The sequence below is a fragment of the Cottoperca gobio genome, chromosome 1 (genome assembly GCF_900634415.1).
Source record: "Cottoperca gobio chromosome 1, fCotGob3.1, whole genome shotgun sequence".
NCBI lineage: Eukaryota > Metazoa > Chordata > Actinopteri > Perciformes > Bovichtidae > Cottoperca > Cottoperca gobio.
Genome location: NC_041355.1, coordinates 12,092,986 through 12,119,832, shown reverse-complemented (window position 1 = coordinate 12,119,832; position 26,847 = coordinate 12,092,986). Strand labels below are relative to the sequence as shown.

The following is a 26,847-nucleotide window of genomic DNA, read 5'->3' as shown; positions in this document are numbered from 1 at the left end:
ATGAGCTGCCAGTCACAACCAAATCAAAAGCTTTCCCCTCTGAGCTAAGAACAGTTGGGGGCCGAGGAGGTATGCTGTGAGTCAGTGGGTATGTTAATACTGACTATAGCCATTTTGGGGGCTGAATGTAGCCATTTGTGTAAGTGCTGCTGCTCTGCTTCTGCTCAACCTTAGTAAAGCTTGCTTTTCAAAACAGCTACTCCTCAGAATTGAGCTGCATGATGACACTTGACACTTTTTGAAAATACTCTGGGCTGATTGCAGATACTTGATTTTGACATAATCAAAATATTCACCAGTGCTAAATGGGAATTTTTCAGTGGCTTTAGCGATGTGATAACTGATTCCTTTGTCATTTGAGTAGCTTATTATTCTATATCTTGATCTTTATATGCATCTGGTCCTGACAAAACAGCCATTCATACTCGGTATGAACCCTGTGAACCCCAGGGTACGTAAGCCTGTTATAAGGTTATGTAACATATTATGGTGGCTGCACCAGGCATTACATCACTGGTTAGATTACAGGGGATCAGGTCTGCTCACACACAACCTCTTCACCACCATACACACACATTGCATTCTATCTTATAGATCTATACAGTGGATACAAACTCTTAAGTTTGAGAATTATAAACAGCGGTATTAATGTTTTGTTTAGGTTTCTGTTCGTATGTCCTGTGTCAGAATCCAAAATGAGTAGTTTGTGGGAAGGCTCTACCTGTATGTTTGGATGTGGGGTTACACTGAATTTGATTGATTAGGGTCATAGGCTAAAGCAAATCACTATTAATATGGATTAACTTTACAGCACAGTCAAATACCATGGTCAAGTTGCCATGTGGCCAATCAGATAATGTGTGTGTCTTTGTGTTGTTTAGCTGGGGTCGCGTATAGGGATGATGTGATGGGTGATTGTGGTAAGGAGGTGAATTAGATTTAGAATTAGAATTAGTGAGGAGACGTTAAGCGGGATGGGCTTACAGGCTAAGCACTGCGATGTGGTGGGGGGGATGTGATCCTTGTATGAACACTCATACACACACATATGCATACACACAGCAAGATCAATCAATAGATGAATCTGGTCTCCTCGTGGAAAGACTGGTGAAGTTAGACAACAAGAGAAAAAGGAGGCGAAAGAAATGGCTGAATAGGGCAGAAAAAAACGAGGACAGAGACTCACACACACACATACAACTGTTTAGTGTGTGGTGTGTTAGTGACTTGTGTTCTGTTGGTACACACATGCTTTGTCTGTGATCCAAACTCTTAAAAAGACTGTGGGCCTCTGTTGTCTGGCAGAAGCCTTGGATTCGCCTGCCGGTCCTCTGCCCAGACTGAGTGATGTATTCTGGGGACAGAGAGTGAGAATGGCAGAAGGTTATGAGAAGAAGATGTGTGTGTTTAGATATATATTGACTGATCATAAACACGCACCTTCATTTCTCAGTCTTTCTGTCTATCCCTAAATCTCTCCTCTTTCTGTCTCACACACACACACACACACACACACACACATGCATTGACCCTTCGTGGCAGCGATGCGGCTTCCCAGTGAGTGCCTATACCACTAGACAGATGGTGGCGTGCTTTACTTTACATCTACATCCTGATTGGTTTATCTACTTGTTTGTGTTGGTGCCATCACTTTTTTTTTCGGACTCCAAGCTGTTCAGAGCTATCCTAGCTGCGAGGGTTACCTCCATCGCCATTTGTTGGATTAGCTTGTTGACATTGTATGTGCATTGTTTTTTTACTCTCTCCTGTAGAGTGACTTATTCTTATTTATGTTAGATTTGTTGGCCATCTGTCCCCTCCTTAAGCAGAAATCCTCTCTTTACTCTATTACTACTGGGCGTGTGTCGGTATTTTGAACATGTTCATACATGTGTGTGTAAGCTTATTAAAGATCAAGATTAATATTCAATCCATACACACACGCACACAGTCACACACACACACACACCCCTTTTGAGAGATTTTGTCTGTAAATGTTTTATCGTCTTTTAATGGTATTTATAAGCTCACCTGTGTTTGGGTGATGCAGTTAGGAGGAATTTCTTGGTTGAATGATTTGCTGACAATCCGCCATCCAGCTGTTCATTCATGGGCCGCAGAACCACAGCCTGTTTCATTCATTTTCTCTACACCCATGTTCACATAACATTCACCCGTTTTTATCTGTGCTAGTTATCCTCCGCTGCATCAAAGATCACAAAGAGACACAAGCACATCCTCACAGGGTCACCCATTTGTGATACTGACTACTGGGTTGACTTCAGGCTGGCCGTCGCGCCTGGCTCCAGCTCCCTCACATGACCTCACTCTTTGCCCCTCACCACTCTCTCCATCTGCCCTCACCAGGCCGTACAATAGACAAAGAGTGTGTGTGCTTATGTGAAAGTGTGTTAACAACATGGCTCGTGTTTTTGAGCACTCTTTCATCTCTTACATACAGTATATTGTGTGTTTGAAGTGTGTGCACCAAGAGCCAGACTTGATAAGATGGCAGTTCAGCTCCTGAGACCTGCCACTCAAGGGCACAAGTTCACTGTCTTCTTGCCAACTCCTCTCCTCTCCCTGGCTTCCTCTCTTCCGCCGCCCTCCCATGATCTTCCTCTCTTCCGCCGCCCTCCCATGATCTTCCTCCATGATCTTTAATCCTCAGTCTGCATAGCAACACCCACCATACACACCAACACCCTTGTACAAATGCATACAACCGCTAACACAAACGCATATTGACATGTCACAAAATGAGCGAACATCAACCCTTGTCAACCTTGTCAAACTTTGCTTTCATTGGCTCATACGATCTGACTTCATGGCTGCGATTGGCCAGTGTGTGTCCACACCCCTGTGTACACACACGCACACACACACAAGCACATTCGAACACACTGTTTGCTCTACTTCCTGCGTTGAGCTGTCTGGCTGGCATCATCTTCAGCTACAGTGCCAAAGGGTCAAAGGTGACCACCGCTTGGCAGCTCTAGCTCCATGTCCTTCCGTTCTTCTGTGGGTATGTATGTGTGTGTATGTGTATGTGTTGTCAACGTGACAGCGTGACCTCTTTGATCATGTTTGCTCTCCTGGAGCTTTCCTCCATGTTTATATACAATATAATATACACCGCCTTTATATCCTTCACTGTTCTCACTCTACTCCTCGACTTGCCAACAGTTCCTTTCCTCCTCTCCTGCTAGCATCCCTGCTCCTCTTTTTCTTTTGATTCCCCCCCACCCACCTCACACAGCCCTCTTACTTTCTGCCTCCCACCCTCCCTCTGTCCTCTTGGCACAGATTGACAGGATTGAGTCACTTGGATTGTTCGTACTTCCCAGTGAGACACATTATGTCAGTGTCCGGCCCACTGAGTGCTGCACTGTATGTGTACAACCCAGAAGGGAGCAACTGTGTCTAACACCTACTGTATATAACAGCATGAGTCACTGTGTATACTTTATTGAAATTTCCCTGTTGCAATTTATTCAATGTATAACTTAATTCTTATTACATTGAAAAGTTTTTTCCAATAAAAACAATCATTTAGGATATGACTTTTATGCATTCCCAACAGAACAATCATTATTTCCGAATGCATTCTAACGGATTGATTCTCTTTACTTTCATCATTTCATTTCTCCTGAGCAAAGAACTTAAGAGATGTAATTGGGTCTCTTGCTTTCCAGTGCAGCATATTCACCCAGCTGACTTATTGACGTATTGTTATGTTCATAAAGTGGCACATTTGCTCGGAGTTTTCATTGAAGTGTTCCTCGGGAGAAAAAGACTTGGCTGCAGGAACAATGTTTGTTATCACTGTTATCTCAGTGGTGCTTTCTGAGGAGTTGGCAACCTTGCTCAGTATCACTTTGTGAGTGTGTGTGCATGTGTGTCTGTGTTGAGGATGTTTTCTCACTCTTATCAACGTGTCCTTGGCTGTGGAAGTGCACCAGCCTTCTATTAGTGTAATTCACTTTCTTTTATGTGTCATGGAAAGAAATGCAAAGAGCTTGGCAGATAAAAAGTGAGGAATCGAGAACCAGTGTAGGAGGAATTAAAAAAATAACACACATTTTAAATAGGGAAAGGGTGTGGGCAGAAAGCAGGTGGTCAACAGATAGATGAATATGGATAAATATAAAGTATGACACAGGAAGAGAGAGAAAGACAGTTTCAGTGCTAAAACATGGGAGAGGCTTACCTTAAAGCACCCATCTGCTGGCCAGACAGGAAGTGTGTGTAACAGTCTCAGCACAAAGACCCACAGTGTGTATCTGGGCCAGCAGGAAGAGGGACCGAGGGCGGGAGGAATCCAAGTCTCAACACAGGCCTTACCTCGCTCCCCAGCTCTATATTCAGCTTTGCACTATACTTTCTCCGCGACATTTCTAGCTTTACTTTTGCAAAGACTCAAGTGCTCTGGAGTGTACTTGTTTATTTAACTCAAATTCTCTTTTAACCCAAAGTAAAACAATGCCGTACATTGCTTATTTCCGTACTCTGCTGACCCCTATACATTCTCTCAGTCTCCCTTGTAATTTATTTTCTCCCTGCTTTCTTTCTGCAAAGTTCTCTCATTCTTTTATTGCAGTTCTCTTCTGCCGCAAATATGCATTTTGTCACAGCGCTATGTATTTTGTTTTTTTTAGTTTTTGACCATACTCCGTTCTCTTGCAAATCTTCCCCGGCTCATATATCTTTGTCTCTGCACTTTCGGGTAGATTTGCCGCTCTCTAGCTGCACTCAGCTCCTGATGCTGGTAGTGTAAGGCATTTTGATTTGCAACACTTTATTTGAACATGATACTGTGCACGTTATGTGTTGGATCTTGCTATCTAAGGGCAAAATGCAGAAGGGATAAGCTCTTACTCACATCTCAATAATATTCACGGCTCCATATTTCACTTTGATTTTATTCACATCACATCTCTCTCCCTTTTCATCTCTTTGTCTCCCTTTCTCTCCGTTTCTGGCCTGCTTCTCTCTACAGTCTAGAGAGTGAAGTCTGAGCTAGCTGAGAAGCCTGGCCCGAGGCCTTGTTGCTTTATTTGCATTTCAGCATGCTCTCTATTTGCCAGGAAAATGCCACCTGGTGGTTATAACCTCTTCCTGCAGCCACCCATTCAGTGTTTGTGTCTCCCTGATGTTTGTATCTTGTGAGAGCCGCGTAGGTAGTGGCGAAAAGTATGTGTACAACCACTGCCCCCCCTTCTTCCTCCTTCCTTCCCCCTCCCCAGTCTTCCCCTTCTCTTTCCTTTTCCGGCCTTTGTGCAGCTGTATTTATTTGGGCTGGAGCAGGGCTATACAGAGACACTGGTCCTTAACACGCTCGGGCCCCCACACCGGTTGACGCCTTTAAGCTGAGTAGAGATGGAGGTTGACAGGGTAATAATGCTGGTGTCAACACCACTTACAGGACAGTTATATCAGTATCAGCTCAGCGGGGGGACGTTCACACTCTGTTAGGCTGGGTTGTGAACCGTGCTGGGGGCCCCCAGCATCAGACACACACACACTCACACACACACACACACACACACACACACACACACACACACACACACACACACATGCAGAACGCTCGAGCCTCTGCTAATGAAGCAGCTTAGATAAATAATTACATAAATGCAAAATGCTCATACTCACACACAGTAAACACAAATATATACACATATGCTAAACACATAATTCAGCGTAGGTACACATTTTCTAACATTTTCTTTTAATACACTCACATTATTACATGTTACTTTTAGGCAAATTCATATATATATATAAATTCAGATTTATATATTCAAATGTAATCAACTAAGTCAGGCCCACTTCATATTAGAGCCTTGTGTGCTTTCTCTCCCTGACACGTGTCAGCTGGAGGAATACATTTTTATTGTATTTAAGTGTGTGTTTGTGTGTGATGCTGTGTGACTTCTTGTGTCTGTTCAAGTAGAACGTTTTCTCCTTGAGCCCTAGCGGTCCTTCAGGACTTTGAGCGGCTGTCCAAAAGCAAGTCTTGTCAGCATGACTCCAAAGCACAGAATCCCATTTACACTCGACTATCCATATTAATTATGAATCTGTTGAGTTCTGTTGGGGACTTCTGTTGCTTTGCTTGTTGCTTTGCATAGCAATGATCTTAGTAACCAAATGGGACACTAACAGAATTGTCTGTATCACAAACGCTACTATTGCCCCAATAAGTGTTTTTAGTTACCTAAAAGAAATTACAACATAAAACATAGCCTCTTGTTTTGTTTTGCTTGTATTTTACTCTCTGTCTTTGGATACACTTAAGCTTCTTGAGTTCCTAAACGTACAACTTTTGTACGTAAATTGACTGACTGTATGGTTTCAAGTTGAGTTATATATCAAAGTCTTTGCATATATTCAGGCTTAGCATAATTCTTGGTTCCATCATAAAAACTCTAGTTTCATATGTAAGTGAAGAACTGGATAACACAACACATGGATACGCTTCAACAAAGAGTTACAATCAGGTTTGACCCGTTTCAAACCGTCATTGGTTCTGTTTTAACTGAACTCGTAAAAACACGGCAGCATCTAATGAGCCCAAACTTGACTAAAACACATTAACATGGCAAAATTAATTAAAATAATTTGTTACGCCTTGATAAACCTTTGGGAGCCCCTTGTTAAAGAACAATAATCAAATGGAATCATCCAATGGTGGGAGTTGACATTGGGACTTAGAGCCTAAATTAGAAGAACCCAGTGAGCAATTCAACAAACAGCAACGAAAGCTTTCCACAAACATACAAACACACACTAAAAGCAGTAGATTCACACATCCTGTACTTAAGTTTGTAACTCTCATAAACAGTAATTTTACACCCCTCTGTGTGAGAATTTAGCTTACTTTAAATGGCACAAGTGAATGAGTTTGTCCTTGATATGCAGAATATAGCCGTTTCCTTTGAACCCTCTTAAAAACGTTCAAATTGATTTTAGTTGCATTTTTTTTTTCTTACACAAACGGTAATGAAGGTCTTACAATTGGTGTAATTGGTATCGCTTGGATTTTTCATGCTCTCACTCTTGAATTTACCAAAATTGATTTTTATAGGCCATTGGGTAAACTAATTTAATATAATCTGCCCCGTTTTGAGAATTCTAACTCTGGGCCTACAACCTAATAATTAGCCAAGCTTGTATAGTAGCAGCTTGGGAATACCCTGGTGACTTTACAAAGCCAATATCTTTGGATGAAACATGTCTGGAGGAACATTTAGGGACCCGTTTTTAAGAGGCCCATACAACCCAATGTTGGGTCCCAACCCAGTGATGGGAAGCATTACAGAATACTGTGTAGCTGTGTCACACAGGTCCACAGTAATCTGCACTGATGGAGCCAAGAGGTGATGGTGGGGTGAGGATAAGAGGATGAATAAAGAGAGGGAGGAACAACGGGAAGGAGTGAAGGGTATAAAGAAGGAGGGGGGTATGTATGGGCATCCAGCCAGCCACATACCCCCTCAAAAAACCTCCACTGAGCACCCTATCCTCTCACAATCACCCACCCAACCCATTCCCGGCGAGTTCATGCATACTCTCTAGACCCTTAACCCCCTCCACTCCTTTTCCCTCTCCCACTTTCCTATCCTCATGCTCCCAGCCTTGTAATCCCCCTCTCCCTCCTCTCACTGCTCCTCCCTTCATCCTTCCCCCTCATGCCTCTCCTCTCCTCCTCCCCTCCATCTCTCGCTTTTCTTTCCATCCCTCCCCTCGTCTCTTAGCATCCCTCTCTCCTGGGTCTTCTTGCCGTGGTGTGGTGCTGTTGGCAGAGCGAGGGCGCAGGCGGCACACAGACAGGAGCACAGATGGGCAGCAAGCTGCGCAGGGCGGCGAGGCACACCTGCTCTCCACACACACACACACACACACCCACACACACACAAACACACATACATACACACACACACACATACAGAGCCCTACTCTGCCACCTCACCACACAGCCTGCTTGGCACAGTGGCACAGTGATACATGGAGACAAATACAAATACACACAGACATGTGCATACATACATACATACATAAATACGTACATACATACACACACACACACACACACACACACATACATACATACATACATACATACATACATATTTGTACATCCATACGTACAGACAAACGTTTGTGCATACACAGATTTGCACATACATAGTGTATATACCTTGCAAACAGTGTTTTTTACCTCATTTTACTATATAATTTTTCAGTTTCTGCTGACATTTTTATTCTCTTATGAGTCTTTAAGTTTTTGCTTCCAACAGAGTAAACGTTTAAAAAAGGTCACAATCACACTTCTGGTTCACCACATGGGGATCTGGTTAACACTTTTAGGACAAAAGCATTACTGCACACACGCACACACACACACTCACACACACACACACACACACACACACACACACACACACACACACACACACACACACACACACGCACACACTAAACAGTAGCAATGATAAAGACTTGAAACAGAAATACCCTCATATGACACAGACTTAAATAATTAAAGAATAAAACAGGAAAAAAATAATATATATATAAATATATATAAAGAAAGAATAATAATAAAATAATGTCCAATAAAAGAGCTGAGTGAACATCTGTGTGGGATAGCCGGGGGGATTAGGAGGGTTTGGAACATTTTAAGCGCATTAAGGATTAAAAAAAGGTCAGAATGTTTAGCAACATACCGATAAACCTCTTAAGCGAAACCCAATTGGGAGGCTGTACCGCGTTATCCTGTGTTTTGGGGAGGAGAAAAAGAGGAGAGGGGGAGAGTGGAGTTGACATTTGTTACAACAAGGAGGGAAATCTCTGTGAACCAACAGTCTGTGCATATACATGTAGTTACACACATACATGCACGCACATATGGACACATGCTGGTTTGATGTGGCTACAGAGTGCATCAGCTCACTTGTTGGTTAGTATGTTGATGTTAGGAGTGTGCATGCTTGTACTGCACAGACTCACAAATGACCAGTACTGTTTATGCATCTGCCAAACAGTGGTGTGCCACTGCGGCGCCCACTTTTCATTTTTAACCTTGACTTTTACTTTGGTTTTATCCCATGTTTGTAATCAGCAGCTCGTAGATTTCTCCACTCGGAGAACTGTTATTTGTGTTTATTTTTTCAGTTGTGTCTGTTACTGTGGGGTGCACGGTGCTTTTAGGGCATGTTTGAATGTGTTTTAATCCAGGCTTTTTTTCAGCTGAGCTTTAGTTTACTGCTTTGCTCGGCTCCGCTGGCTGTCTGCTCGTCACGAGAAGTGACAGACTGGCAACTCTGTCTGACCCCTGTCCCCAGTCGGTCAACAGAACAATCTAACAGGTCACTGAACCAAAACCTAACTGACAACTGGTGGATGGATGATGGGTTGCTTGCTTGCTGGGATGCGTGCTGTGATAGACAAGGTAACAGATCAGTTCGTTTTTTCTGACCCTGGAAATCAGCAGGTAATCCTGGGGGGGAAATTAGAGGAGTGAAGAGAATATGTGATGGGGCTTGAGAAGGATCAGTTGTGTTTGGGAACAGAGGTGGAGGTGCTTATGGAAGATAAGATGAGAATGTCACATGAGACAAAAAATTATGATGAGGAGAATACAGCACAGATCGAATTGATGCAAAGGAAAGCCACAGAAATATGTGTCGAATAAAAGAGATGGTAAGAGATCGAGAGGGGGAGAGAGCCACCATATTGGAGTGTACACTGTATGTCAAAGCAATTATGACTGGGGTTATGTTGATTGTGGTGAGGGTCGTGAGAGTTGCCCTGGAGCTTGCAGGGAAAGTCTGTAATCAGCAACCAATGACAGCAGCCGTCATGAAGCTGCAGCCACAGAGAGAAAGACAGTTAGAAAGCAGACTCCAACAAAAACTCACCACAGCAAACCTTGACATATCAACTTACCATGTGCTAAAGGGCTAATGTGTTAGCAAACATTTAGTCATATTTCTTGCTACATTTTGAAATCTATCAGCACATGTTTGGTCTGCCAACTCCTTCCAAAAGGATCCCAATCTTTTCATCTCAGTGGAACTGGATCTTTCGCTCTTCATTGACCTCATTTACTTTGGCTCTACAATACAGAACAAGATTTAGTTGTGCCAAAAAACATGACTTCTCAGATTCTTTTTTTTTCTCTTCCTGATCCATTTGTTGAAAGTCTGTTACCTACTTCTGACCTCAGAATTCTCTCCCTTACTTGTAGGATGTTTCACACTTTCTTTTCACAGAAATCGAGCACAAATCAAAAGATGCTATTTAAGGAATTGTTTAAAACTGAGAATAATAATATTTTAATACAAGTTGCAAGGAAAAACCCAGTTTCTGCTCATGACTGTGGCACCCAATTGCCCCAACTGTTGCATCGAGATTGACTCATATACTGAACCATGTAGAGGCAATCTTGGCACTTGGGCTGAACCAGGTATCGATGACTTACACGCCGAATCATGCCCAAATTACAAAAGCCTTTTGATATAAAGAGCGTATATGTTTGCAGTAGTTATTCAGTTTATTTTGCAACAATTTTCAAACATAGTTGTTTATGAAAAGTTAAGCACAGTCCTACATGTGCTTCTTGTTTGATTGTGTACATCATCAGGTCAAACTGTCTACTCTGTTTTTATCAGTGTTTAGTTTATTTTTTAATTCACTGGTTGTAAGGGGGCTGCAGGGTAGGCTGAAAGGTTTGAGGTTAGAGATGGGGCTGCTGGGGGTGGAGGTGGAGGGGCATCCGGGGGGGACTGCAGGACTATGATTGGGGTTGCTGAAGGGAGGGCTTTGGGGGGCTGTGGTGGGAAGATAAGGGACTGGATGTGTGGTTAGGAGGCTGGGGAGGGGGGATAGGGGGCTGAGGCTGCTGTTGTAGGCTGCAGCTGGCAGAGCGGTGATAACCAGCAACCAGACCTCCTCTGTCTTTCCTCCCTCTCCCCCTGTCCTCCTCACTTCTTTACCCGGCTATATGATGCTCTGTTGGACTCGACAGTGGCAATGATTTCCAATGAATGATGTAGTGCCGCCGTGTAAGTACAGTGTTAGCTGGCGAAGGAGCCTGTGCTCAGAAAACTAGAGCCAGAACCGTTGAAAGCTCCGGTAGCTAGCGAGGTCATCTTATTGTACAGTCTTGAGGAGAGTTGAATAAACTCTCCCTCGGTGTAGACGGCACCAAACATATTATCAAAACTTCTCTTTGAATTAAAAGGAAAAGAAAAAATAGGAGTGGTGCTGTAAACCAACAACATGTATCCTTCCGTCTTACGTACTCTGAGAGCTGATGTGGTTTGGCCGGTCGAGGCCTCAGGGTGATGTTGAGTACAGCTATCAGTGTCACTGCTATTGCACATATCTGCCTGACAGTCTCTTATTTACCGTGAGCCTCAGTTTTCACTCTTTACTCTTTCACACCTCTGCAGTAGCGGAACATGTTAAGGTCACTCGTGACAGGCCAACAATGCGCTTTATTTAAGAAACCGTATGGGCAGGATTTCCAAGTGCAGGGTTTTTCCAAAATGTGATATGTCCACATTGAGAAACAATTGTTCTCTGTTACTTAGTAAGATATACAGTATATGATTCCAAGGTAGAAGAGAAGATGTCATGGCGTTGTAAAGAAAGGTCTCCAGATAAAGATAGCCGATAGAAAGCCGTTCCATTGTTCTCCCTGGTGTCACACTGCTGGCTTGAGTTCTGTCCCCTTTTATGTTGCAGAACTTTGTTACATTTAGCAGCGACCAGGAACAACTCAAGAACCTTCCTCACATTCAAAATAAACATTACTGACTATCAAGTGCCAACCTTCAGGTTTTCCATCTTCTTGCCATTGGTATGCATTAAAAACCAATCAACTGATTGTGTGACATAAATGTAAAGAGACAAAAGGTAGATGACCTCAGCAGACAGAAGCAACCAGACAAACAATCCACATGTCATAAGTGCAGAACATTACACAAGTCTTAAAACATAGTACATTTAGATATGATAATATAAACCTAATACAAGTGGGCTTTACTAAAGTCACTTGACCTATTTACCCTTTTGTGGTATTTGTACCTTGAACTTCAGTCTGTGATGGTGCGTTCCCTTGAAGTTGTGTGAAGGCTGGTGGCAGCAAAGCATACCTTGCAACCTACGCGCTAGACTATCAGATGTCTCTCGAGCATTCTGTACATACAGTAAGCTGGCTGTGTCTCTACCCAGTGCATGTATGGTGTGAAAAATAGAGTGTTTACAATATTGTCGAGCCCCGTGGTGAAATACTACACGACGGCAAAAAGTCCAGTGAAGTCAGGTTGTGTTTCCCAACAGCTTTCTTTGGCCATCATATATGTTTACTCTTGAGTGTGTACCTCAATGTTTGTCCACGTATGAGTGTGTGTGTGTGTTTGAAAGTGTTTGGGTGCGTGCGCGTGGGGGGGGGGGGGGTGCAGCCTCATATGTTTGGAGTGAGTGCCGTCAGTTAGCTGGAATGTGGCGCTACCGCCAATGCTAAGATGGCTGCCAAGCTCTAAGATGGCTGCCAGGATTACACCCAGCCAGTGAGAGACAGAGAAGAGCGAGAGATTCTGCACTAGAAGAGAGGGGAAAAAGAAGCTCTCTTTCATTTCTGTGCTCTTTCTTTCCTTCTTTCTTTCTATCGTTCTCGCTCTTGTCTGTCTCGCCCCTCTCTCTGTGGATAAGCGGTGCTTCGTAGGCAGCGAGACAGGTCTGTTATTGTTTCTGCTCAGTAATCTGTGGCTTAGTGTGGCTGCAAGGCAAGTGCTGCTGGCAGGAGTCTGTGTGCTCTGTTATCACCTACAGCCTGCAGATAAACACCTCCTTTAGCTAGCTTGCTAGCTAACAACATCCTAGCTAGGCCATGAATGAATGGCCAACACCACACACCGGTCCTGAAAATGGAGCTCAATCTTTTTCACCACCTCAGACACGTGGTCACACATACAGTAGAGGACATATCTCTTTACACAGCATGGACAAGAATGCACCATCTTTAGACCAACTTTTCTCAGTACTCATGTTACAAAACCTCATCTTGCACCCTCTTATTTCAGCCTGCAGCTCCTCCAGGTCTAATTGTGGCCTTTTGTTGCCAAGACTTGGCTTGTTTGTGTCTGCACATGTGAGTGCCTTCGTAAACCAGTCATAACAGGTGTGTGTTGGCGCAGATGCGTATTTCTGCTTGTATTTGTGTTGCTCTGATGTCATTTGATCCCAAGAGGAAGAGTTGTACCCCAACTTTAACATACTCTCAGCATGGTCAGCCTTTTCACAGGGTGTGTGTGTGTGTTTATGTATTCATGTGTGTGTGTGTGTGTGTGTGTGTGTGTGTGTGTGTGTGTGTGTGTGTGTGTGTGTGTGTGTGTGTGTGTGTCCATGCAAGAATTACAACATGTATTAAAGTATGAAACACAGATTAAAGAAAGAAACAGCTTGAGAGAGAGGGTTGTGTGGGTGTGTGTTCATATATGTGCGTGTGTGTGTGTGTGTGCAAGGTGCTATGTTTACGCAGACTAAATCCCTACCAGCAAGAAGGTATTAAATAGGATTATGGCGAGGGATATGATTGCGTGGAGAGATACTAAACTGCATAGCAGCACACTGTAAATCATTGCACCTTAAGTCAGGAGAGACACAGGGAGACAGGAGGGAACATTCTTAGATACAAGGCTGTTACACAAAACGTGTGAATTTACACACACACACACACACACACAAGATGTATATCATAACCAGCACATAGTGCAAGTTCCCTCTTATTCCCTCTCACACCTCAAATATATTGGCAGCATGGATACTTATACATAGCTGTGATTCACAGAGACATTGTACACTTACCAGTATGTTTTTGATATTTATTTATTTTTAAAGCGTACAAACCAGATCCTAACCATTTGTCTTTCTCTACTCTCCCCTCTCTTGTCCTTGTTTCTGTGCAGAATCCGGACAATCAGACAGCTCCAGCCAACAGGGGGACACAGACATCAAACCACCACCCAATGGTAGGTACACACACACACACACACACACACACACACACACACACACAGATCCATGTTCAAACACTGTCAAATCAGCATACTAGAATTGATTCCATCATGCTTATCAGTCTTAACATATTCCAATTATGGATCCAATTAGCAAAGCCACTCGCACAGATGTTGATCCACAAACATAGTTGCAGATGGTCGCCCTCTCAAAGGGATGGGATTTTCAGGGTTTCTTCCAATTTTTTATTTGTTTTGGTTTGAAACACAAGATCTCTCTCCAAAAGCTTTTGTGTCTGTATGTAAGTCCTGAACACTTCCCTTTTCTGTACAGGGCACCTGAGTTTCCAGGACTGCTTTGTCACTTCAGGGGTGTGGAACGTGGCAGAGCTGGTTAGAGTGTCACAGAGTAAGTAGTGAAAACGTTACGGAAATGTATGTACACTGAGACCCAATGTAACTCCATGGATGATTATTTTCCTCTGTATATACTGTAATACACATTTCATCTTAACTCACTGCACCTCGTTCTTTTATTTGTCTCAGCACCTGTAGCCACGGCGTCAGGTCCTAACTTCTCGTTGGCTGACCTGGACAGCAGTCCCAGCTACTACAACCAGGTTGCTCTGGGGCGACGCTCCCTCACCTCCCCTCCTTCCACCAGGTACACAGTGCCGTCTATGATTCCACACAGACAACAGTAGTGTATGGGTGTTGGGGGAGATATTTGATGCCCAGGAAACACCAGTGACCATTATACAAGTTCAGCTGTCCGCCATTAGTAGGGTCTCTTGTGGGTGAAGCCACCATGTGGCAGTAGCAGTGCTAACTTGGTGTGTGATTTGCTGTGAAGCCAAGGGCAGACTGAAGGGAAGTGTGAAATCACAGTAATATCTGCCAACAGTATATCGCTTTGTATCGCAAGGATGACTTTACTGGCAAGTAAAGTCATCCCATTTCATTGAGGTTTCTTGCTATAAATGGCATTTAGTGCTACGGTCCATTCCCAGTCTTGGGATCTGTCCTGAACCTGTGTGTGTGTGTGCGTGTGCGTGTGCGTGGGTGATGGCTCTTCCTGCTATTTGTTTTCTTTCTTAACTTGTCTCTTTCTCTCTTCTTACCTCCGTCATCTGTTGTCACTTTAGGTCTGAGGTGGAGTTGTACGCAAACCTTCCACGGAGGTAGTTATAAACACTTACAAAGACACAAACTAATGAGAAACACGCACAGAAAAAAACACACAAAGGCACACACATAGAGAGTCTTACTGTGTGGCTGTCTCCGCTTCCTAACTTTTATTTCCTTTTCCTCCTTTTTCATTTGTAGTTTTGACATTTCTTCTGTTTTGTCTGTTCTGCTCCGAGACTTTATGATAGTAATATTGTTTCCACTGAAGTGCAAAACTTGAAGCCTCTTTAAACGTTAAAGTGCAACATGATTACATTTAAGTTATCAGTTCTGCAAGGTACTTTATCCTTGTTCCATACATTCCCTGTCATTTCTGTTTCTTTAAAAAACCATGCCTCCTCTCCCCCTCTCTTTCTGCCTCCCACCTCTCCTCCACCCTCCAAACATTCTTCCCATGGCCTCAGCTCCACCAAGAGGAAGTCATTAGATGACAGTGAGATGGAGAGCCCCACAGATGATGTTTTCTACCCTGGACGCTCGCCTGCTGCCAGCTCCTCCCAGTCTAGTGCGTGGCCCAACGACATGGATGCAGGTACCTGTCTTTCCCACCCTACACCTGTCACCCACTAAGCAAGCATCATGAAACTTTGCCATACTCCTGCCTGACCCCCACCCCACCACCAACAAAGTACACAGTGATGTATCCACACTCCCTACCTCCATCACCTGCCTTCACTCTGGTGACACACCCCTGAACATCCCTATAAAATGATCGTCTGAGCCATTTTTTGGTCACAATTTTTTCAACACCATCACCATAACCCCAGAAAATTGAATGTATCATGGATAAATGGTGCTAAATGCTATCCACCACCTTGGCATTTATATTCCCAATGTCTGGAACGAACAGTTCCAGACATTGGGAATATAAATGCCAAGATGTGTCAAGGATGAAACACCAGCTTACAGCAGCCTGTAGTAAAGCTTTGTGTTGGTGTTTCCATTGTGTTGGCTGTAACCACTATGTCTGTGATTCAGCTTTGGACATTACCCTCTTTATTCTACCTCCTCAGTAATCCTATCTCACCCCCCCCCCCCCCAATAACTCCACGTAAAAAAAATATCTTGTTCACTTCCTCACTCCCAAATTTCAAGTATTCATATTTTGACTAATCCTCTCTTTAAAGCCATAATACCACATACACCACACACAGCCGTTGTACACCTCCTAATGACTTTGGCAAATAGAGGTGTGGAATTGCGTGCAAATCTGGACCCTTTACCCAATTAATTTGCAAAATCCAAGTGAATAATTAGGAGAGCCAAATGCCTTTGTAATTATAAGCCGTTTTTTAAATTATTTTGTTAATTTTGTGTGGGTTTGCAAGTAGTTTTTTTTTTTTTAACAGTAGCTAGTGCAAAATATGGTCCACACTCAAGAGAAACGAAGGCTAAAAAGGAGAGACGGAGGTGTGGGAGAGCAAGAATGGAGCGAGTGGCGAATGTGATACAGTGTGTATCTGATTTTCCAAAGGACTCCACCTGCCATAGGCAAAGCTCATCTGGGAATTTCTGTCCAGGTGGGGTGTATGCAAACAAGCAAGCACAAACACACACAAAAACAAACCAAGGGGCAACAACAACAAAAAATCGCACACAGGTGTGCATCGCTGTCGGTCCACAGCACCATCCACTCCCCCTGACTCCCTCCATTAGCCAACCGAACACACACATCCAGCAACACACACACACACACACAGACGTAAGAAGATACATTCATACATATATATCACATAAACAAGGTTACATTGAGAAATACACATGACAGATTTTTGCACACATATAACAGAGCTCACACAGACGCATACACTAGCACAGCTGAAGCATGGTCCCAGATGGTGTTTCCGTGTGTGTGTAGCCTTGGGATCCGTGAGGATGCTGGAGACATCTGCTCCACAGGGGCTAGAAGAGGGGTGGGGGAGGTTAGTGGAGGCAAACGAAACAACCAGGATTTCATATTAGTTCCAAATGATTTAGAAATTTTCCTGAGACACCAGAGACTTGTGGTGGTGGGGGCCTTTCTCGATGCTTTGAGTTAAATGTTACAGGCCCGTAGAGGGATACGGCTGGACCTACATATGTGCTTCAAATCACTGGGGAGAGGAGAATTCCCTGACTTTCCTTCATTTGTTTAAACCACTATCTCCTGTCTTTTCCAAGTGCATGTGCGTGAGTGTGTGTGTGTCTGCGTCTATGTGTGCTTCAGAGGCGCATCTGGTGGCAGGCCTGTTAGTGCAAAGAGACAGAAGGGTCATCATGGGAGCGCTTGATTGGTTGCCAGTGAAATACTAAGGCTTGCCAGGAGAGGAAACAGTGCAGTTGTGGCGCATACACACACACACACACACACACACACACACACACACACACACACACACACACACACACACACACAAACCAGATCAGACCATTGCACAGTCTCTGAAGCGCCAAAATACTGTCTTTCACATTCCCTTGGTGATAGTGACAGTGCTACAACGTCCTATATATACAGATGTCAATCTTCGTTTGATCTTCTCTGTTTCCTCACTCTGATTTCTGTACTTGGGAATCATTTAATACTTCCAAAATAAAAGCACATAACTACCTCTCTGAAACCATGAATGTGTAATCTCCAAGGCTCTGGTTTTTAAACTTTCTTCCAACTCTCTCCCCTCCAGTGCCTGTGCAGTTCTTATTTCCCGTTTGCTCCCACCAGTGTGACAGTGTCATAGCAATCACTGCTAACTATTGGTGTCAGAAGTGGGATCGGGGTTGTCTTCATGCTTGGAATCTGTCTGACAGTACAATACGCCCCCAGACTCCCGCTACAGTGGGGGGGGGGGGGGGGGGGAGAGAGAAATATATGTCTGCTAAAGACATAAATGGTTCACACATATTCACTCCCACCTGCTTGAGATTTAACTCTTTCACACAGCGAGGGAAGGTTTTACACGCCCCCATACTCCCATAGACTTTCACACGTCTCCAGCTGGAGAACTGAGGAGGAATCGTATTTAATGCCTTGTTTGATGCGGAGGGGCCACAGAAATAGATTACAAAACAACAGTCTAAAAAAAGTTTCAAAAGAAAGTATTATCGCATCACTCACTTGTTAGGAAGATTAGAGGAAAACTTAACATACTTAAAATAAATGTGTATGTTGTTTCATCAGTTAAATGTGGCTGTGTTGTAAGGGTCTTTGTTTTTCGTGATTGGACACGTGCTTGTGCTTTCGAGTGTGTTTCGACGTCGAGTGTGTGAGTGAGTGTGTGTGAACGAGAGATAATAACCATATTTAACATCTTATGACATTCCAATTTCATACATGTCGTCAGAGCAACGCATTGAAAAACAAGACGCTGCTGCATTTTTCACAGGTTCTGCTTTGCTCTCTCACTCCCTTGCTCCCTCGCATATTTTCATGTCTCCCACGTTCTTCTCGCCTCTCTCTCTCTCTCTCTCTCTCTCTCTCTCTCTCTCTCTCTCTCTCTCTCTCTGTCTCCCTCTGTCTCATCTCTCCGTCCGTCTGCTTGTCTTTCACACTCAGCAGCTGCCGTGTCCATACTGTACAGTGTGTGCTATTTCTGAATGAAGCCTTCTTCTCGTGCAGCCAGCCTGTGAGCTTCACTGAAGCCAGACCACAACTAGCTGACTGTGGCTGTACGGTGGCTATGCTCTTACACAGAGAAAGCCTGGAGTTGGCACCTGACAGAGAGAGAGAACAGAGAGAAGAGATGAGATAGAAAAACATACAGTGGCACAGTAGAGGTTATTATAGCTACAGATGTGCTTTGGACCTGATTCCGATTGGCTTTTGCTATTTTTCCCCCTTTTTCCTTTGAAGACATGCATGCCATTTAGGATGTGAAATATTGCTCAGCCCTTATACTATGACTATAAAGCTCGGAGTCGGGAATCAGTATATCGCTGAGTGACTTATTACAGCCTAGAGTCCTCTGATTGACTCATTGAAACTAACTGGAGTGAATGGCCAACAGCCAAAAGGACAGGGAGCCATGCACTGCCATCAATGAGGAAATCAAACAATCTAATCAGGAAGTCCCCTTCAATAAAAATCAAATTGATTTTTGCTTTTTTTAGTGTAGCCAATTAAAGAAGCAACATTTTGTTGATTAAAACCACCTCTCTCTTTTCCTCCCTCTTCCCCCCCACTTTTTTTGTTTGATCCCATTTTTTTTTTTTCGCCAGGACTGTCCTCGCCTGGTTCACTTAAGAAGCCGGGAAAGTTTGATTTCAACGCCCTGACTTCCCAGACGAGGTCCCCCCGCATGGCGTTCACACACCACCCGCTGCCTGTGCTGGCAGGAGTGAGACCAGGTGAGAGCCCTGCCATGAACCCAACAACCCCAATCCCCCTTTTATGATCTGAAAAAGAGAGAGAAGGAAAGGGAGTGTCAATCGTGATCCTACATTGCAATATTTACAGCTCCAAACTCCTCTGGAAACAAAATAAAAAATTCTACAATCGTTTGCCTGAACATTTAATTCCTGAAAAATGTTAAAATCCTACAGTTGCAACTGCTGAGAAGCAATATGCCCGCAGAGTTTCACCTGTTCAGTGTTACTGCTATCATCATGGCTTGGCATAAATTTCTCTCTCTCTCTTTCAGCCTCTCTCCATCCATCCATGTTTTACCATCATCTTTTATGCCTTTGTGTTTTAATATTGTCATTGCATGGTACCATTGCTGCATCCATGCCTTTGTGATTGATGTGCCTCATATCTAACTGCTTTATGCATCCATTGTAATGTTTTGTTCAGTTTAGCTCTGTTTATTCTCATGTAATGAACTTGTGACTGGGTGTGTTCACTTACTAAATGGAGCTATCAGCACACGATATAGTTTAATTAATGGTGCAAGACAACCAAGCACAGTACCTAAGATCAAAAACCTTGGAAATATCGACCTCTTCATGGTCAAAACAGCTGCAATACAATAGAAAAATCTTTAAGACAGTTTAAAATGAAAATATTAAAATTCTTTATTATATATGCATGCTTGTCTTGTGTGTGTGTGTGTGTGTGTGTGTTGTTTCATTCAGACGCACTATCACAGTATTTGTGTGTCTTCAAAAGATGTGTTTGGTAGGTTTTTCTTTTCTCCTGGCAGTGTAGAGCAAATACAGAAAAGAAGTAGGAGGTAGTAACAGATTGTGCAGATGTACAGTAGACTGTAGTGGATATAATTCTTTAAGTATCATACAATGTTTCCAAGGTCTTATTTCATTAGAGGCACTAAGAGCAAGTTGACCTCATAAGAGCTTTTCGGGCCTATAGGATAACTGACATGGTTTCCCAATCTCCAGTCGAAGAATTCCCAAAGTCTCCAGGATGTCAAGTTTGCCAACAAGACCCTGTAGGCTGGTCTCACTTTTCAAAGGAATAAATAGGTCCTCCTCTCTTCTCGCTCTCTGCTCTCTCTCTCTCTCTCTCTCCTCTTCTACTCTCTCTCTCTCTCTTCTCTCTCTCTCTCTGCCTCTCTCTCTCGCTCTTTTCTCTCTCTCTCTCTCTCTCTGCTCTCTCTCTCTCTCTCTTTCTTCTCTCTCTCTCTCTCTCTCTTCTCTCTCTCTCTCTCTCTCTCTCTCTCTCTCTCTCTCTCTCTCGTTCCATTGTTTCTCAAAGGGATGGTTTGGTCTGCAGCCAAACCAGACCTACCATGTAAAGGTCATTTGGACTCATTGCCCTCTATGTTGAAATGTATTGAATTTTACTTGCAGAACTCCCCAGAGTATATTTAGAGAAAATAGTCCAGGCAGGATCTCGCACCATGAAGTCATGTTGTTTATCTGCACAGAGCAGTCCTATGGCCTCTGGAGAATCTAAAACACCAGATTGAATTTTGCTTTTAAATTGATTTTTTAAACGTGCTCGTCTGTTTTGTGCGCAGGTTGAAGAGGTGTGAGGGACTGTCTCACGTTACTTTGTTCCCCGACTAACTTCTCACACTCTCCAAACTGTGTGTGTGTGTGTGTGTGTGTGTGTGTGTGTGTGTGTGTGTGTGTGTGTGTGTGTGTGTGTGTGTGTGTGTGTGTGTGTGTAGACTGTCAGCTAAGAGGTTTTCATGTAATAGAGAGGCTGTAATGAGACAGTGTTTAGAGATTGTGTATGTGTGCACTTGTGCACGTACACACAGATATACACATGTGTATGTGTAAATGTACACCCTTGTAGAGGACTCTCTGTGCTAAAATGGCTGCCATCCAAATGGAATGTCCCTCGGAGGCCTTGGTTCTATAAAGAGACTGGAGGATGATGGGAGGGAGGGAAGGAGAGCGATGAAAAGAGAAATGGGGGTAGACAGAGAGGGGGAAGAAGCAGTTAGCAATCATGGCTTGCATGGGATGGACTGGAGCTGTTAGCTCTTGTTGTATAGGTCTAGTGAGTGTGGGTGTTCAGGGGTAAGGACTGGATGGTTTATGTCCTGTTTTTGGCTCTGGACTGACGTGGAGAGCTGCCAGATTGACTGTTGTCTGATTATACTAGTCTGGAGAGTCCGCCATTGTGTCAGTGATTACACACACACACCAATATACGTACAAAGACACAAGGAAGCTGCAACTGACAACACATTCAGACAGACTACACAAACACATACAAACTAAGATACAAACAGATTCACCAATACGCCAAAACACAAAAAGTTTGGACAAATGGGCGCTCTTTGTGAGTACAGCATACACAAGAGATGGTAGGTGACAGACATAATCACAGATGCTTGTTTGCCAGGCTCCCCTCACCTAGCAGCTTGCCTCTTTTAGTTTGGTGTGCCAAATTGCCAAAGCCATAGAATCTCAGCAGACAAGACAGACAGCAAAGGCTAGTGTGTATGAGTGTGTGTGTGTGTGTGTGTGTGGTTGGCTGGCTGGTTGACTAATGTCTCTGGGAGGCGTTTTGTGGTCGGTTGGGAGCGGAGGGGAGATTCTCTCTCAAGCTTCAAACTACTAGGCAGAACCGCACAGCAAGGATACGCTGCTGATTGATTACACATCACCGACAAGCAATAAAACAAAAGTGGGAAAACCCAGTGTGTGTGGCTCTGTCATACCCCAGTGGATTGTGTGTGTGTGTGTGTGTGTGTGTGTGTGTGTGTGTGTGTGTGTGTGTGTGTGTGTGTGTGTGTGTGTGTGTGTGTGTGGTGAAAAGAGGGTGTGTTTGAGAGAAAAATGAAGAGGTAGCAGAATGCAGAAAATGCTTTAACACACTTTAGCGTGTATGGGACTGTGTAAATCTGTGTGTGTGTGTGTGTGTGTGTGTGTGTGTGTGTGTGTGTGTGTGTGTGTGTCATGTGTCCTGATGCCAGGCTTACCGGAGGTACAGAGAAATCTAGTGGGCTGATTTATAAAATGAATGGGACCAGATGTTTTCCAATAGCCAGGGCTAATACGAGTCATTTGTAAGCAGAATCAGCTCCACTTCGTCAACCACAAGAGAATGTCACAGCTATTTTCTGTGTTATGACAATGTCAGGCCGAAGCGACAACCTGGTCTTTGATGCCAGCTGTGTTGGTGCTTAGTTAAAAACATATGCATGTCTTATATACTGTCATAGGTGTGCATGCCAATGCAATATCATAATATGTAAAGTGTTATGTAAGCTTAACATGTGTTCTTTGTTTTAGTAGAAAAACAATAGTATGACATGAGCCTCATTGTATTTTCTCACTTTTGGTCTCTCGTCTATCTTCTCCTCACGTTCCTCTTCCTCCTCTGCTTTCCCGTTTCTGTTTCCTCTCTCCTCTCTCCTTTTCGCTTTCCTCCTCAGGGAGTCCCCGTGCCTCAGCTTCAGCCCTGCACTTCCCCTCCTCCTCTATCATCCAGCAGTCCAGCCCGTACTTCACACACCCCACCATACGCTACCATCACCACCAGGACCCGCTTAAGGAGTTTGTGCAGTTTGTGTGCACCGACGGCACAGGACAGCCCAGCGCTCAGGTAAGTCCTCTATGTTCAGCAAAGGAAGGTGACGGGACAGTGGGATGATCTGCGGTGCAAAAGTTTATTTTTGTGGAATTTACTGAAGAAGATGCAGAATGAAAGAGAGCAAGAATAAAAGAAAACATCAGCATCAGAAATATTTACAGATTGACTGCCCCATCATTTCATATTTATTTTTTATTTACATGTGAGCCCAGTCCTGGGAATAGAGCAACCTTTATGAAGTGAAGCCATTTCACCAGGGAAGAGGACTTTTCCTCTTTTGGGCAAATCTGTCAAAGGGAGGAGGCAGCCAGAAGTGCTTACACAAAAGAAAACTCAGCTGCGTAAAACTAAGGGGGAAGCAGCCAAACCACATTTACCTAATGATAGGTTGAGTGTATCATGCAACACATACTCCCTCAGTTAGGTAGGAGAAGATCTCGCCTGTCAGTTGAGGGAGGAAGAACATATAAGGAAAAAGGTCATAGGGCAGGTAAGGTCTGGGCGAGACTGGCAGGGGATTTACTAAAGGGAACCAAAGCTGCAGACTTGGGAGAGACTGGTAGAGGATGTGCATACACATATAGATTAGCACTGAGAGTTAGGTATCCGTGGAAGGAAACTGAAGCAGACATTTAAGACTCCTGGTCAATTCCATTCATTAAACCATTAAGCAAGCCCTTATTGACCCTGGGACACAGTTGGGCCTTTTTGAGGTGTCGTGGGAAATTCAGTGAAACATCAGTGAAGCGAGGTTCCCCCCTGATAACCCCAGTGACATGCCCACATTCACTCACTCATGCTGAAAGCTAGAGTTTCTAAACGTCAAAGCAAAGGCGCCGTATACAGCTGACTGTCAACTGGTCATTTAATGACATTTCAGATTCTTTTTTTAACACATTTTCGCTAAGTTGCTGGGTGCCCGTAGTACTGTAAACCTCTACTGTAAACTTGGTCTTCTGAGCAACTTTGAAACCACATATCAAGCCTTTTTCGTGTCCTATTATCCTTTGTTCTCATTACTTTACACACTAAAAACACAGTGTATTTCCTGAAATTCCACATACACTTTGCACAGACACTCGCACACACCGACACCTTTTTGTCATTGCCGATTTCCCCTTCTTTTTCAAATTCTTACATTGCACTATAATTACTTTTCTTCGTGGACAGCTCCATTTCTCTTTTCCCCTTGTGTGTTGACAATGTTCATCACTTTTCCACTCACTATTTTTAGCCAGATCTGTCTGATATTTTTGTTTGTTTTATTTAAAGAATTGTGCGAGTTTGGTGATCTCTCTTGTCCCTGTGTGCGAGCAGTCATGTGTGTGTTATAGTTTGTGTACTTAAGAATACTTGTGTGGATACTGTTGGCATCTGTCTATTTATGAGTGTCTTACATTTACATGAGACTGTGATGTGTGACTTTATGTTGTGTGTTTGTGTGTGTCTGGCTCCCTATGCACTGTATATTCTCGGGGTGTGTCATGCTCACCCTGTCTGTATGGTCCGTCTGCAGCCTAATGGAGGTGGCCAGAGCAAAATGCCGAGCTCCTTCCTGCTGCCCCCGCCACCCCCGGTGGCACGCCCTGTGCCCCTCCCCATGCCCGACTCTAAAATCATCAGCACGCCCACTGACGGCGGACTCAGCTCACCCGCATCTCCGTGTAAGTCACCCCCACTCCTACTCCCCTCCACAAACCCCCATTACTGCCCCAGTCTCCCCACAGACTTCTCACAGAGGCCAGTCCGAACCTAATTTTAGACTCCAGTAGATGGTTAGCTTCTTAACTGGAAGCTAATTTGTCCTCCGTTCCGTTTGTTCGACTAGAAAACATTTAGCCATCATAGAAGTCCCAGTGTGGATATATATATATCTATATATATAGATATATATATATCTATATATATATATATCTATATATATATATAGTGTTGCTACATTGGGTCTTTTCTTTGTAATCGTGTTGTGCAACTACTGAAAAAGCACAAGTCTGGGACTTCTACAATGGCTACTGTGTAGTTTTTCATAGCTAAGCTGACTGTCTGCTTCCAGTAAGGTTGCAGTCTGCTCAGTCAAACACTCAGCAGCCCCAGGAGCTTCACTCCTATTTCATCAACCACCTTATGGACTGTACGCCATTGTACTGTACTGTACTGTACTGTACTGTACTAGCAAGATCCAATTCTGTCAAGGCAGAAGCCACGCCTTTGCCAAACCAGAGATCCTCTTTCAAGCTCTTCTGTATCTCTTGCTCTGAAGTTCATTCTTCTTTTCTCTCTTTATGTCTTTATGCAAACCACCTCAGCTTCTTTCTCTTTTCTCAAAATCTTTTTATTCTCTCTTTTTCTTTCTCTCTGGTGTTCGGTTTCCTGCAAGCACCACAAGAGGCAGTGTAGTCTCTCTCCCTTCTTTTTGATGTGTTTTGTAGTTTGGGGGGGGGGGAGCAGAGCAGAGCAGGGCCCTGTGCATGTTGCCTCTGTAGACGCAAGCCTTTGATCAACGCAGACTTTGCATGTCTGTCCGTGACAGCGGCAATACAATCTACCCCCTTCTCTCATTTCTTTTTTGCCTTCCTCTTTTCTTTATTTGATATATTCTCATATCCTTCTTTTCTTTGTTTCATTTTTTCCTTTATTTCTCTCTTTTTTATTTTTAAGGGAACAAAATTAGGGCAGTTGGCGTGGACTCCAAAAAAACATCATGCCCCACTTTACCCACCCAATCCCCTCGCCACTTTCACACAAATCTCACAACAATTAAAAATTGAGAACAACAAAAAACATGGAAATCACAGTATAACAAGAACAACCCAATCTCTATAAACATGAATGATAAAATATAATCAAACCTGTCTAATTAGTGCTATACTGGGGAAGCGGGAGAGAGGAGTGTCATCCAGGGAGCGGTGAGGCTTTGGTTGGTTCCACCCAGACAGGTGCGGTGCGAGAGTCGGGCCATGGGAGAGGCACACCAAGAGGGGGCACTGGACGGAGCAACCGGGGCACCTTCTCCTCCTTTTGTTTTGACTTTTTCTCCTCTTCCTGTCCTATCAACCTTTCCTCCCCTCCCCTCCTTCCAACTCTCTCAGATTAACGTGTCACTTTATTATTTATTTATATGAACATCTATATAAATGAATATCCTACTCTCCGTCTCTTTTCTCATTCAGACTGTTATCACTGTATTTTTTTTTTTACACTCTAATTTTGTATCTGATTCTCAAGATATCGTAATTGCAGTCATAAAAACACACACACATGCATATGGTACACGCTCACTCTCAATCATGCATCAGTTTCCAGCTCTGTCACTGTCACCCCCACACATCCCCATCCCCTCAACCTCAATCAAGCCATGCAAAGCAAAAGTTCTACTCGGCCCCCACGTTGGAGTCCAGTGAGCACAACTGCCCTAAATTTGATCCTGTGGCATCACTGAATGGTGTCACTTTGTATGCAAGATGCTCCTCTTAACCTATTAAACGTAAATGGAGCATTGGTTACCACTGGTGAGGAGTACAGTTCCTCCATCGGTCACCCTATTATTACGTCCACAGTGAATCCTCAGTGGTTTTCTATGATTGCGGAGGCTTATTACTGAGGCCTGGGGCTGCTGAGGAGAGTCTGTGACTAACAGCACAGCTATATTTGGGGAAATAGCTTTTTCATGTCAATGCTAATAATTACAGACTGTACATCCCCTTG

The 26,847-nt window shown here is 43.7% G+C and overlaps 1 protein-coding gene across 8 annotated transcripts in view; it reads left to right on the top strand.

Moving 5' to 3' along the window:
• Positions 1-26,847, top strand: part of LOC115008753 (nuclear factor 1 X-type-like) — a 106,228-nt gene that overhangs the window by 70,455 nt on the left and 8,926 nt on the right. For 4 of the 8 annotated variants that reach the window (XM_029432537.1, XM_029432555.1, XM_029432564.1 and 1 more), the window contains 8 exons: positions 13,983-14,045; positions 14,365-14,439; positions 14,577-14,694; positions 15,176-15,211; positions 15,623-15,750; positions 19,410-19,538; positions 22,985-23,154; positions 24,659-24,806. In XM_029432537.1, the coding sequence (XP_029288397.1) occupies positions 13,983-14,045; positions 14,365-14,439; positions 14,577-14,694; positions 15,176-15,211; positions 15,623-15,750; positions 19,410-19,538; positions 22,985-23,154; positions 24,659-24,806 (867 nt within the window). The remainder of the gene's footprint in view (positions 1-13,982; positions 14,046-14,364; positions 14,440-14,576; positions 14,695-15,175; positions 15,212-15,622; positions 15,751-19,409; positions 19,539-22,984; positions 23,155-24,658; positions 24,807-26,847) is intronic. The other 4 variants (XM_029432602.1, XM_029432583.1, XM_029432545.1 and 1 more) reach the window with 3 other exon arrangements.